Consider the following 13,770-nt stretch of genomic DNA (forward strand, 5'->3'; position numbering starts at 1 on the left):
AATCTGGTATGTATGATTTGTCTGCACATAATACCGCTCTTATAAACAATTATTCATGGTACATTGTAGGATCTCCTAAAAGATGCTAGCCACCTCTCAGCAACAGTCCGAACGGTTGATAAGAGTCATATCACTGTTGACCTCTTCAACCCTCACAAGGTCAATATGGCAGAGACTTTTCTACGTTTAGGTTGCATTCAGGAGTTGTCCTCCCAGTCAGCATTAGAAAAGCAAGTTGCTGGTAATCTCATAGCTTCTGCAGCTAATGATGTGATGCTAGAGAATGGCGATGGTTCGTTGTCATCAGTATCTCACGAAGATATGCCAGTACTTCAGCGAGTTGATGATGGGTTACAACCGCTCCAGTTAGCCAATGAGGACATGCCTCCACTTCAGCCAGCCAATGAGAATATTGTTTCACATAAATCGTTCAATGAAGACCTGCCACACTTACTGCCAGCGAATGAGGATCCAACTTTGCTTGAGCCAGATAATGAGGATATGCCACCCCTCGAGTCAATCAATGGTGACATGCCTGCACTGCAGCCTGTCAAGGAGGGCATGCCAGCACTGCAGCCAGCCAATGATGACATGCCAGCACTTCAGCCGGCCAATGATGACATGCCAGCGCTTCAGCCGGCCAATGATGACATGCCAGCGCTTCAGCCAGCCAATGATGACATGCCAGCACTTCAGCCAGCCAATGATGACATGCCAGCACTTCAGCCAGCCAATGATGACATGCCAGCACTGCAGCCAGCCAATGAGGATATGCCCTCACTGCAGTCAGCCAATGAGAATATGCCCTCACTACAGGCTTCTGATCTACCCTCAGATCAACTGATGGATGAGGACATGCCAGCACTTGAGTTGGTTAATGACAACAAGCTCCCATTACAATCTTCTTGTGATTTGATTGCAAATAGAGACAGCCCAACCCCACCGAACTCTAGCACCCGCAAGGTACTGTATGCTTTGTGCATCCAACAATGAATTTACAGTTGCATTCAAAGTTAGTATAATGGTAAACAAATTTTCATATGTAACCACCGTGAGAACTTTTTTTCTAATTATACCGTGTTTAACAGTTATAAGATATGACATTGATAAAACTGGCACACTCTTTTCACCTATGACATGTCATACTCGCTTCATGTGTGACATGTTATTTTCACTTCATGCATGACATGTCACACTCGCTTCATTTGTAACATGTCACACTCGCTTAATGTGTGACACGTTACACTCGCTTCATGTGTGACACGTTACACTCGCTTCATGTGTGACATGTCACACACGAAGCGAGTGTAACATGTCACTTCAACTTTACATTCACACGTTACTAGAATTTAACCTTGCCACTTGTTAGTTGAGTACAATTTTCGCAACTTTTACTTTTTATAGTTGGTGGTTAGTAAATGAACTATTAGTAAAAACTTGTATTGTTTGCTCAAATATTTTGTCACAGACCTCCATATATTGTTCCTGTATTTACACAGACCTCCATATATTGTACCTGTATTTACACAGACATCCATATATTGTACCTGTATTTGTCACAGACTTCCATATATTGTACCTGTATATGTCACAGACTTTTGTATATTGTTCCTGTATTTGTCACAGACCTCCATATTTTGTACCTGTATTTGTCACAGACCTCCATATATTGTACCTGTATTTGTCACAGACCTCCATATGTTGTACCTGTATTTGTCACAGACTTCCATATATTGTACCTGTATTTGTCACAGACTTCCATATATTGTACCTGTATTTGTCACAGACCTCCATATATTGTACCTGTATTTGTCACAGACTTCCATATATTGTACCTATATTTGTCACAGACTTCCATATATTGTACCTGTATTTGTCACAGACCTCCATATATTGTACCTATAATTGTCACAGACTTCCATATATTGTACCTGTATTTGTCACAGACTTCCATATATTGTACCTGTATTTGTCACAGACTTCCATATATTGTACCTGTATTTGTCACAGACTTCCATATATTGCACCTGTATTTACACTTGAGATCTGAAGAATAAAAGAATTCAGAGTCATACATTACTTTAAACTTTGTATGCTAAAAGTATGTTGCTATAATTTAAATTAATTTATTTTGCATTAATAAAGTAGATATATAGCTATGTCCAATTCAAATCATAAACTTTGGTATCGCAAAGAAAGGAACAGAATTGTAGCTATACTAGTGCCATAGTTTTGCTCATCACTGTACATTTAAGATCGTCTGCAACTTTTGGGTCTTGTCCTTCGGTGTTTATTGTGAAATACTGTATGCCTTTTCATTGGATATTTGTGCTGCTCATAATAGCTACTTGTTACTGCTTTATGTATCACATTTAGCTTGAGTACCTCGTTGTGAATGTTGTACTTCTTTTAGAGGGATCGGGGCCTTGCCAGGCAGAAAGAGACTTCTCCAGGTAGGACCGGTTGTCTATCAAATGTACTTTGTCACCATTCATTAAGCTTTGCAGTGGGTATGGATATAGCTGCCTCTTTTATAGCAAAACCATTTGATGATGTATTGAGCAGTTGGAGTAGGTGCTCTGTGGACTGTCAGCGATGACTTCATTTTATCTAGGGATGTAGTGGAAGCTTTCCCTAGTTACCCCCTGCATACATCCTGGCCCTTGCATTAACTAACAAGAGTAACTTTCTGTTTATATATGTCAAAAGATAAAATGTGAAAAGAGAGCTATAGGTCTGTACAGGTCAAGTTAAGCTGGTTCGGAGATGCTATAGTCAGATTATGTCTAGTTCATCTTTTTCTAGTGTCCCATACTTTTTAGCCAGTGTAAGTTTAACTTTATTTTCGTTGGTAAGTCATTAACAGAAGTGACGTTTTTCGTGACATATCCAGAAACAAAAAAGAAAACAAAAATCAGGAATTATTGAGTGAGTTGAACAGACATGTATAAAGGGTTGGTAATTTGGGTAATCTGTAATAATAGGTTGGCCATACGATATAAAGAAAAATGTCTCTCGTAATTAAAATTTGGCAGTTGATGTACTGATTATGACAAAATAACGAAAATGCCAATATGCCATTTGCCGAAATCTCTCCCAGAAGGCTTGAAAGAGATGTGATGCCCTCTTGCACCCTATCTCAGTTCAGCATTTTTCATTATAAAATAAAGTGAAACCTCAGTTTTCAAACATAATCCGTCTCATAAGGTTGGTTGAAAACCGAGTTGATTCAAAACAATTTTTCCCATTAGAATTAATGCATGTGAATTTTAATCCATTCCAATTTGAGAAAACAATTTCTAATATTTTACATCATAAGCTGTACTGTGTACCACATACTATATACATTTAAAGATGGGTAGATATAGATCGTGTTTCATTTGAATAAAAAATTTTCTATCGATGAGGATGAAAAAAGAAAACGAAAAGTAAACATTTTGTATGTTTTGATCTTAAAACATCGAAAACATTCAAGGTTAAGATGCAATACCAAAAATCGCAAAAATTGATAATGAAACAGCAACAAATCAGCTACATCAAAAATTGTGGGAAGAAGAAAATATAAATCGCAATGACACGTTTTCTTCACATCTTTAAAGAAGAATGAATTCTCCTCAAACAATTTGAGGTAACTCGACTGTAGGAGTTATCTCCCTAGCAAATCTCTTCCGAAACTTCGCAAATCTCTTCGGTTTTCTAAAGAAATTTCTGAAATTGGCTCATAACAACGTCGTTAAACGTATATTTGCTGTTTTTGGAGCTCTTCCGAATGTTTAATCTCAATGCGCATGCTCCAGTTTGGTCGAGAACCGAATTTATGTTCGAGATCTGAGACGAACAAATCTAAAATTTTTTGATGGAAAATTGAGTTGGTCGAGAACCGAAGCATTTGAGAACCGAGGTTCCAATGTATAGCAAAACCGAAAACAGATAAAGTATATAATTTTAGCCTATTAGGGAGCTGAAGTTTAATAAAATACATACTAAAACTTAGCTGTATGTGTTTAGTAAGCCAAATTCATTCAAGTTAAATTCAACATTTCTGTTATACGATTTTCTTGAAGGTAAGCACTCCCATGGTACATACTGCATGTAGTACATTGTAATATTACATTTTCACTAAAGTTACTTTGGGCGACTTTTGTTACCAAGGTTGATATATTATTTGGTTACGCATTTTTACTATGTACAGTTTGTGTATGAAATTTTGATGATTTTCATCAAGAGGTGTGTGCATTAGATAATAGCTATGGGTTTCTATACCACTCTAGACAGTATTTTCGCCTTACGATACCAACACTGAAACAAATTAAAATTGTATAATTGTATGCCAAATAATTTTTCATTGTAATCGTTACAAAACAATCTTTATTTAGCCATTACTTGCTAATTATTTCACATTTACATTTGAACACCTTTACAGCTGTTTCATTTTTTCTCTTAATTTATTTCAACTGCACAAAACACTTTTTTCTCATGATATGAAGTTTTAAAGTTGGAATGGTAACTGTTGTTATATGTTAAATCTCAATAAATTTTCTGTGCAAAGACTTTTTTATCAACGGGCAATGCCGAGCATTCAGCTAGTATATCATTATAAAAAGCATGAAAAGTATAAAAAGCAATGAGATTTTAATGTGCTTATAAGATTGATTGTGAACATAAATCCAAAAAACTATTTATTACTGGTGTAATATCTTGCAATAGTTCCAACATTTGTCAGAATCAGCTGTTAGCAAACGTGTCTGTCTCAATGTTTGCTAGGCCCTATTAGATTTGATAGTACAGTAGCAGTTGAGATAAATGCGCGCATCGTTACCCGAAAGATTTGTGTGTGATCAGATGTGATTGAGTGGGTGTGCCGATAAGTGATCCGGCATTTTCAGACTGTGATCTTAACTTGTTCTGACGTGTAGGCTTGAAAGGGTGACATTAATGACCTCTTACCATAGGAGGTCAGAGGAGTTGTGCTCTATTACCATAATATAGCTGTGAATAAGCCTCCATAATTGTTCAATGCTAAACTTACAAATACCAGCGCCACTGGTTCACTTTGTTTGGTAAAGTAAAGTAAACTTATCAATTACTAGTACGCTGACAGTCTTGTGTGCCATGAGAGATCGATCTTCATGTGTAATAATTATGTGCATAATTATTCCAATATGTTGGAAGGTGATCGAGTAGCGAAGGAGTTAGTATAATGGTCCACCAAGCCAAATGTCGTGAGTTCTATTCCTGTGTGATGCATTTCTTTTTCCTAACGTTTTAATCGTGGCTTTCAACTGACGGACACAGCTCATATTATGGTAAAGATAACAGTAAATTAAATTAATTTGGTATTCTAAGTGTAATTAGACGTTTTACATAGCTCGGAGTTACCTAGGTTTTTATCATCTAATAACTGTTTCTATTTGCTACAGCGCGTCATGTGATCTATGCCAAAGATATCCCCAACTTAACTCTACTTCCTGATGAGCAGACTCGTGTTCGAGTGGTGAATGCAAGTGACCTTCATTCATTGTACATCTCCTCACTTGACCAAGACAGTAAGTTGTCTCCTTTCTCTATTCTTCGAGTTTTTCACATAGTATAATAGTAAATACGCCTACAAGCAGTAAGTGCTTCTCTTGTGCGATTTAATTGGCCAGTTTTGCTGGCCAACAAAAAGCCTCTATTACATTATTCTATTGGTAGAAAGGATGCATGACACAAATGCATGCACTCCAAATTAATCTACGATCTTGGATATACATAGCATTTGTAGGGTGTGCGTGATATTCTTTAAAAGTGGCAGGACAGCGGCAGCCATCTTCATATGAACTAGTAAGAGTACAGTGATCCCTCTCTATATCGCGCTTCATCTTTTGCCGTTTTGCGGATTTTTTTTACAGTGCATTGTGCTCTGAATCCTGATTGACTCCGGGGCTTTACTGTTGTCTAAAAGTAAAATATTGATGCTGTATTGTATTGTTTTTTCATTTGTCCACAGTTTTCGTTTCTGTATACTTTCCCAAATTCACGTTTGCAAATTTCCTCTGTGACAAAATCTACAATGTCAAAGAAACGTTCTGCACCAACAAAGGGCCTCCGCACGCGCCAAAGAGGCCGAGGGAAATGCTAACTATTGCAAAAAAAGTTAAACATCTGGACGCGCTAAATTGGAAAAAAAGAAAGGGTACTGATGGTTGAGAAATGCAATATTAGCAGGCAAATGGCACTGCAGTGCAATAGGATAACTGCAATGGTAGCTGTAATGTACTGGGTGTGGGTGTTATTATACACAACAAACAGCAATAATGAAAGGAAAAGATTATATGTTTATATCACTCCCCCTGCAATAGGAGAAATGCAATATTGGCCAATATTAGAAGTAAAATGCACTGATATTATTAGAATAACCATTATTATTAATATAGTAATAATATAAAACCAATGCACAATTTTGTTTACATTTCAAAACGTCATAGCTAGCAATATCAAGAAGTTGTGATATTTATACAGATTTTTAGAAAATCTGTACTACGTAGTCATTGTTCTGTAGTCATCCAAACTTATAATTAAATATTGTAATAACCTCACAAAGATCGCTAGAAAAAAAATCATCGTCATTTCCTTTACTTACACTGCGTTGGACATCAGTTAGAATACCAAAGCACTCAAGAATGTCTAAAATGTCAGTTACTTTGAAATCGGCAAAAATGAAACATTCATGAAATGAAATGATTTCAGTACTCCTACATTAATTACAGAAACCTTCGGCAATTCAACAATGCTATAGACTGATGAAATGTGCGTGTTATTTGTGTGTGAAATGTGCACGACTTAATCATTCTATTCTCTGTCACTCGGCGTTTCAATTTCCGGTCTTAATTTTTATTAAACCAAGCTTGTCAAGCGTTTTGTGAAGAATTTCAGCCAAAATAATCTGTCTATTTGTGTATAATCTGTTCAGATGGGTAAGTTTTAAGATAATGCCAACTGTTTACAAAGACTTGGTAACATATTTAAATAGGCTTATATGTGTTTTGTATCGTTATTATACTTTAACGACTCTACAAAACGATGGTTAAATTTGTTGATGAGATTTCAAAACAAGGGTTCGTCTCATTGTGGATGAATAATTTTCGTAAGTTGTGTTCACATGCATTTATCATAAAAACTCTCAAACTTCGCTCCCATTCGTTGGGTCATGGGAAAATTATTCTTTTTTAAACAAACTTTGGGCCTTAAAACAGGGTTTCCTTTTATAGTACAGTATTGCACTGTGACCACCTCAGACATCAAAAACAATCGAAATGATAGAAAAATACTGATACTGTTCGATAAATCTAATAAAATGTTCTGTATGTTCATCTTTAAGTCTATTGACTTCACACTGTTATTACTAGGGAGATTGTAGCATTATTGCATTGACTTCACACTGTTATTACTAGGGAGATTGTAGCATTATTGCATTGACTTCACGCTGTTATTACTAGGGAGATTGTAGCATTATTGCATTGACTTCACACTGTTATTACTAGGGAGATTGTAGCATTATTGCATTGACTTCACGCTGTTATTACTAGGGAGATTGTAGCATTATTGCATTGACTTCACACTGTTATTACTAGGGAGATTGTAGCATTATTGCATTGACTTCACACTGTTATTACTAGGGAGATTGTAGCATTATTGCATTGACTTCACACTGTTATTACTAGGGAGATTGTAGCATTATTGCATTGACTTCACGCTGTTATTACTAGGGAGATTGTAGCATTATTGCATTGACTTCACGCTGTTATTACTAGGGAGATTGTAGCATTATTGCATTGACTTCACACTGTTATTACTAGGGAGATTGTAGCATTATTGCATTGACTTCACACTGTTATTACTAGGGAGATTGTAGCATTATTGCATTGACTTCATGCTGTTATTACTAGGGAGATTGTAGCCTTATTTCAATATTCACCAAGTCAGCGGTACCTGTGACTATCAGGTTGATAAATATTTTGTAGCAAAGCAAGTTTTAATAGTATACTGGTAATATGGTTAACCTATCTATTTTACCTGATACTTAAATATTGAAAATGGCTAATGGGCAAATGTAAAATGTCAAGCTTGCTACATTGTAATGTATTAATACGTACACAACTGGGAAAAGTTGTTGGGAATGCCTGTTGGGAACAAATAAAACCTTAGTTTCAGCTTTGATCGAAAGGAAAAAATGTTGCCTTTTGTAAATTGTAAAAACTTTTTTTACATTTAAAGTTGCTTTTTCTTTAGAGTTACGCAATGTGGAGGCCAATTTTTCTCACCATAGTTGACTGTCTCTGTGTATAACGCGCAGTTTGATGGGTTTTTTACCATCCAGAAAGTTTTCATATTCTCGTTTTTTTCAATTGTTTTGCTGCAGATTTGCATAACTTTGTCAACAACATGAAAGAAATCAAACAGCAGAGCCTTTCTAATCCTTCTCGACTCCCTCCTAAACTTCCCCTTATTGAGGGAGAAGCTCTCTTTGCCTTGGAACCAAAAGCTGGTGAATGGGATCGGGTGGAGGTGCTCAACTTCTGTCCCAATCAGCCACTGCTGAGAGTCAGGTCTATTGACTCGGGTACGACCTATGACGTTGACATTAAAAATGTGCGAGAGATGACGAAAGAGGCGGCACTGCTCGTGGCTAGCGCCGTGCGAGTGATTCTTTTGGGTGAGTTTTTGTGGGTTGTTTGCTTGTCTTATCAGCTCAGCGATTAGCAGCCTTGTTATTGGCCTATAATTCATGCTTTCTGGTTGTCTCCTCTCTCTCATTCCTACGTCTGTCCAGTTTCTGTGGAGTGTTTATCGCTAAGCTTTTAATTCAGTTTTTGTTTTTAGTTACACTCTTGATACGGAACTATTGTGTTATTCTAAATCAATGAGTATAAAACCATACTGTGGTATACAATGATGTACTACAATATATTATAATGTATTATAGTATTATGATATATTATATAAAATACTATAATGCTAAACGCTTTCTTTTAAACATGTTTCAAATTATCTGCCATAAACTTGTTATGAAAACTTGTTATGAAAACTATGATTGGTTTGATTGGCAGTTTTTTGTTTCATTTCGTTGTCATTCCATCGATGTAAATAGAAGTTATTTGCAGTTGTTTGTTTTAAAGACTAGCATAGCAAGCTTCCTATCCAGTCTGGACATGTCTAAACACCTCCATACGTGTCTGGGCATGTCTAAACATGTCCAGACATGTCTGGGCATGTCAAAACATATCCAGACATGTCTGAGCATATCTGGTTGTCTAAACCTGTCTGGGCATATCTAAACATGTCTAGACACATCTGAGCCTGTCTAAACATATCCAGACATGTCTGGGCATGTTGCTGTTAAACATAATATTCCATTTTTTGTTTATATTGCTTTTATATTTTAGTCCATTAGTTATATATACTTGAAGGTAAAACACATGCGTCAGTGTTATTAGTAGGTTTATTTTTGCCATTTTGATAAATGACATGACTTGGAAATTGCATTGAGTTGCTTTGAGTTGAAAATCAATGTTTTTTGACATTGGTGGTTGTCATTATCGAGGTTGTAGGTTAATTGAATTAGATCTGACTATTTAGTTACTATCAGTGGCTATGAGCTAAAGTTCCAGCTATGGCCAAATTGCAGATCCAGATCCGGATGTGGATCTTTGTAGTCTTTTTGTGGATCTTTCAAGATGGCTTTTTAAAAATATTTTTGATGTTTTTTTAAAAATTTAGTTTTAAAAAGATTTTTTAAAACTTTTCTTAGAATTTTCGTAAATGCATTGTTTTCAGCAGTGATATACAGCCCCCCTGGGGGCTGTATATCATTGTTTTCAGCAATGAATTTTGTGAAAAAACAATCATTGAGTACGACTTACAAATACTCCTCTTCATGAATTTTTAAGATGTGCTGTCAGTAGCAGGAAACCGTCTTTTGATAGTATTGTGAAATCAAAGTCCACTCCTCATTTTTCTCACTTATGTCAGACATATTTATTATAGCACATTCATTCACTGATTTGTAGTCACATTATGTACATAAACAAAGTTTTTTAACTCGTATGTGACGCTTTGTTGCAAGATGTACACAAATAGTTGCATGTTTATGTATGGTAAAAGGAAAAATGCAGATCTTCAGCTTGTTGTGTTTAATTTGTCAGATTTGGCTGTAGCAGATTATGGCCAAAATCATTTGGCCATCCCTGGTCAACCTAGACTATTAGCCTTCTGTAACTTCAATTATCGGCTACAGCGTTCATTGTAACACGTATGAGCAAACCTTCCTAAACATTGTTGAACAGCTCCTTTACTCATTTGCCTTTCGAGAGACGAATCTTTCTGTCATACATCGATGTATACTTTTGATATTCGAGATGCTCCCATGATTACATGGCTGGGAGTAGGCATTTGTATCCAGCACTTCAAATACATCATGGCGAGAACCGTTAAACTATGGTTTTGGGGAAAATATGACTACTGAATACGGCATATTAACTACCGTATTATCTGTGTCCAGGGGTAGAAGGGCCTCTGAGTGCAGAAGGAGCAACCGCCCTTTCATCTCTGCAGAATCAGCAAGTTCTCATTTGCTGTCGAAAGCTGAAAGGTCAGCAGCCTCTGTGCGATATGGAGACCGAAGACGGTCAGAATGTGAACAGAATGATAAGAACCTTCTGCAGTCCTGTGCCTGGCGCATCAAATGGACTCAACTCTCATGGTTCGTCCGTAGTATAATACACTCATAATTAGTACTGCCTACGTATGTTGGTAACTGGTACTGAGAACATCTTCACAACTTGTGGAGAATTTTTTGTCAAAAGATTGTCAGTGGCCAACATTGAACTTATATAATTTGGTCTGTTAAATCTTCTGCCTGTGTTTACCTCATTTCGATCTTGTGCAGCCTTCACTTTATGATAGGGAACATCACAAGTCACTTATTTTATCGCTCCGTCAGCGATATTTTATTGGCTCTGGCCTTTGCGTGAAGCTGAAAATTTTTTGGCTAACAGGCCTGTTTCGTATCTTGCACACATCGTGTCATGCGCTAAGAATTGGTCATCTGGGACAAATGTTGAAGCCTACTTTTCTGTTTGAAAGTGTCTTCAGCGAAATCAGAAATTTCCAGCCTGACCTAGAATTGCATAATGACTGCTAAACTTTATACTGAAACTAGGTGAATGCCTGGCGTTGCATGGGTAATAAAACAGCTTTTACCCGAATATTTAATATTGTTTAACATATACCGCATTTACTTACCATTCTAACTATTAAACTTCATATCATGAGAAAATTGTTTTGTGCATTGCAATAAAATTTAGAGAAAAAATAAAACACTTGTAACGGTGTTTAAATGTGAAATAGTTAGCAAGTACTGGCTAGACAGTCTGTTCTACTACAATGATTATAATGAAAAATTATTTGATACTCATATAGTAAATACAAACTGAGAAGAAAAAGTAAAAATCGTGAATATGTTGAATTAATAATAACAATGAGCACACATAAGTGTGTGTATAAAAAGGTTACTGTTGCAGTAATTTGACGATACATCTACTGGTGGTACGTATCGATACTGGTACAAACATAAAAATGAGATATCGGTTTCTAGTGTATAAAGTTTTTAGCGATTGCCCTTAGAAAGACCCAAAAATTAAAGTCGTGTAATGGTATATTTGAAATTGAAGGAGTAAAAATTAGGTAACTGTTTATAAGAAAAAAGTTTTTTAAAAAGATTTAAAAAAAAAAAGGTTTTTAAAAGAAATACAACCGCAAAAGGTAATATTAATTACCAATAAACAAAAGTAGTAGATACTTAGCTTGTAATCTGCAATCATAAGATAGATACGATAATTTAGAATAGTAACGATTGCTTACTGCAGTGGTTAGACGCACTTGTCTGTAGACTTGCAAAGTGAAGGTCTGGAGATCAAATCCAGTCTGAAGCGAAATTTCTGTTGTTAGATTTTAATCGCAATAGCTGGACATAAACACAAAACATGGGAGACTCTGAGATCTATATATATATTTCTCCAAGTCTGGGTCCGTGTTTGCCCAGCTACTATTAAATTCTTGCAATTAAGAATTCGTGTTGCAGAGGATTTGATCTCGGACTCTCCCGTTCACCAGCTGACATCTGACACTTTTTAACTCAGTGCCCAACGGAACAGTATACGGTTATTGTACCAGCATTGTTTCGTTTTTTCTTTCACCGCTAGAGGCTCACTAATCGGAGATTCCGGTCGGTGCGCCCTAGCTGTGAAAACAAAATAAACAGAATAGCCGCACCCTTATATAAGCTGCATGGCTCAAAACATCAGAAAAAAATAGTGGCTAGTAGTCCGAAAAGTACCGGTATCTTCAGTCTGGTTTGTGTTTTTTTCGTTGAGTTCTACAAGCGTAGATCTTAAATGATATTCAGTTTGAAAAGACTTGTGCAACTTTTAGTGCTTTCACAGTTGATAGAAAGCTATTAATAAGGTCTAGGATCAGGGTACCTGCTGGTGTATACATGACTAGACATCAGTGTTAAACAAATTGCATAAGCTACCATGAGAAGATAATTTCACAGTTTTGCTGTTCATTCTAATCACACAGCAATGCTAATAGCTTGTTTTTTAGTTTTTACAGGTAGTCTATTGCTTGTTATTAGTATGAAAGGGTAATTAGTCCATCTGAGTAGTTTGGAGTATGGGGAGTAGATTGTATTACCTTGCCAGGGAGGTGATAAACATCTTCCAGATAATCAAATACTAACATTTGTATGGTAAGAAATACTTGAGCACTTCTAGCAAATCCAGGGGAGAGGGAGAGAGGTAGATACAGACTGTAGCTTTTCCATATTGCCTCGCTTCATAGATTAGCTTTGTCATATCACAGGCGTCTTAATAGATTAGTTTTGTCATACCACAGGCTCCCGACGAAGAAATAAGATTATTTCTAATGTTAAACGTGTTACACGGTTATTTCTCAGGCTTTTTATTTTCAAAATATTTTAAGAAGCTCGTCTAGAGGTCAATTTAATCTCACTTTGCAGGCAGCAGCAGTGACGGCTCTCACACCATTACATCGCGACCTCCTTCCTCAACTATTGACACCCTTGCCGCAGGTGAAGGGCGCAGTGCTTTATTAGAGCAACAGATAGAGACATTTCGTTCAGAAATTCAGCTACTCAAAGGGGAAATAACCCTTCTTAGAGCGAACAAGAATACACCCAGGAAGAAAGCCGAGGCACAGGTTGAAGAGTTCACTTTATGATAATTGTACCCAAGTCATGGAGGTCAAGGACATTTGTCTAGTCAGAGCCGAGTTGTTATATTTTTGCTAGCCGATGACGTTACATTTCATACAGCAATTGTTTCTACTCTGCACTCCTAGCAGTGCGAGGGGATGCATGATACGCCCTTCTATTGCTTAAGGAAGATGCTAAAGTTTAAGAATTATCTGTATATCTTCACGATATGTACATTGTAAATGTTTCACTTTAATATGTCTCTTTTTGGCATTTGCTAAATCAAATACACCCGTGTCACAAAGATATCACTCGATTTGTGTGGCAGCAAAAAGATGAATCGAAAAAAAAACAAAATAATTTTTTATTTATTCTCAATGAACTTTATACCTTATATTTGACATCAAATTAGACTTATAAAATAAGTTCTGACTTTATTCTGCAGATTTGGGGAAATTACTTCCATTACACTTTTCTATGATTAGATTCAAAATTTACCTCAATATACAGTTTGT

The 13,770-nt window shown here is 36.4% G+C and overlaps 1 protein-coding gene across 2 annotated transcripts in view; it reads left to right on the forward strand.

The window, feature by feature from the left end:
* The window catches only part of LOC137393379 (uncharacterized), a 56,794-nt gene extending 43,250 nt beyond the window's left edge, over positions 1-13,544 (forward strand). For both annotated transcript variants that reach the window (XM_068079909.1, XM_068079910.1), the window contains exons 17-22: positions 70-963; positions 2,414-2,453; positions 5,421-5,546; positions 8,402-8,695; positions 10,541-10,741; positions 13,061-13,544. In XM_068079909.1, coding sequence (XP_067936010.1) covers positions 70-963; positions 2,414-2,453; positions 5,421-5,546; positions 8,402-8,695; positions 10,541-10,741; positions 13,061-13,281 — 1,776 coding nt within the window. In that variant the 3' untranslated portion in view covers positions 13,282-13,544. The remainder of the gene's footprint in view (positions 1-69; positions 964-2,413; positions 2,454-5,420; positions 5,547-8,401; positions 8,696-10,540; positions 10,742-13,060) is intronic.
* Positions 13,545-13,770: the final 226 nt, after the last annotated feature.

Source organism: Watersipora subatra, chromosome 4 (genome assembly GCF_963576615.1).
Source record: "Watersipora subatra chromosome 4, tzWatSuba1.1, whole genome shotgun sequence".
In the NCBI taxonomy this organism is placed as follows: domain Eukaryota; kingdom Metazoa; phylum Bryozoa; class Gymnolaemata; order Cheilostomatida; family Watersiporidae; genus Watersipora; species Watersipora subatra.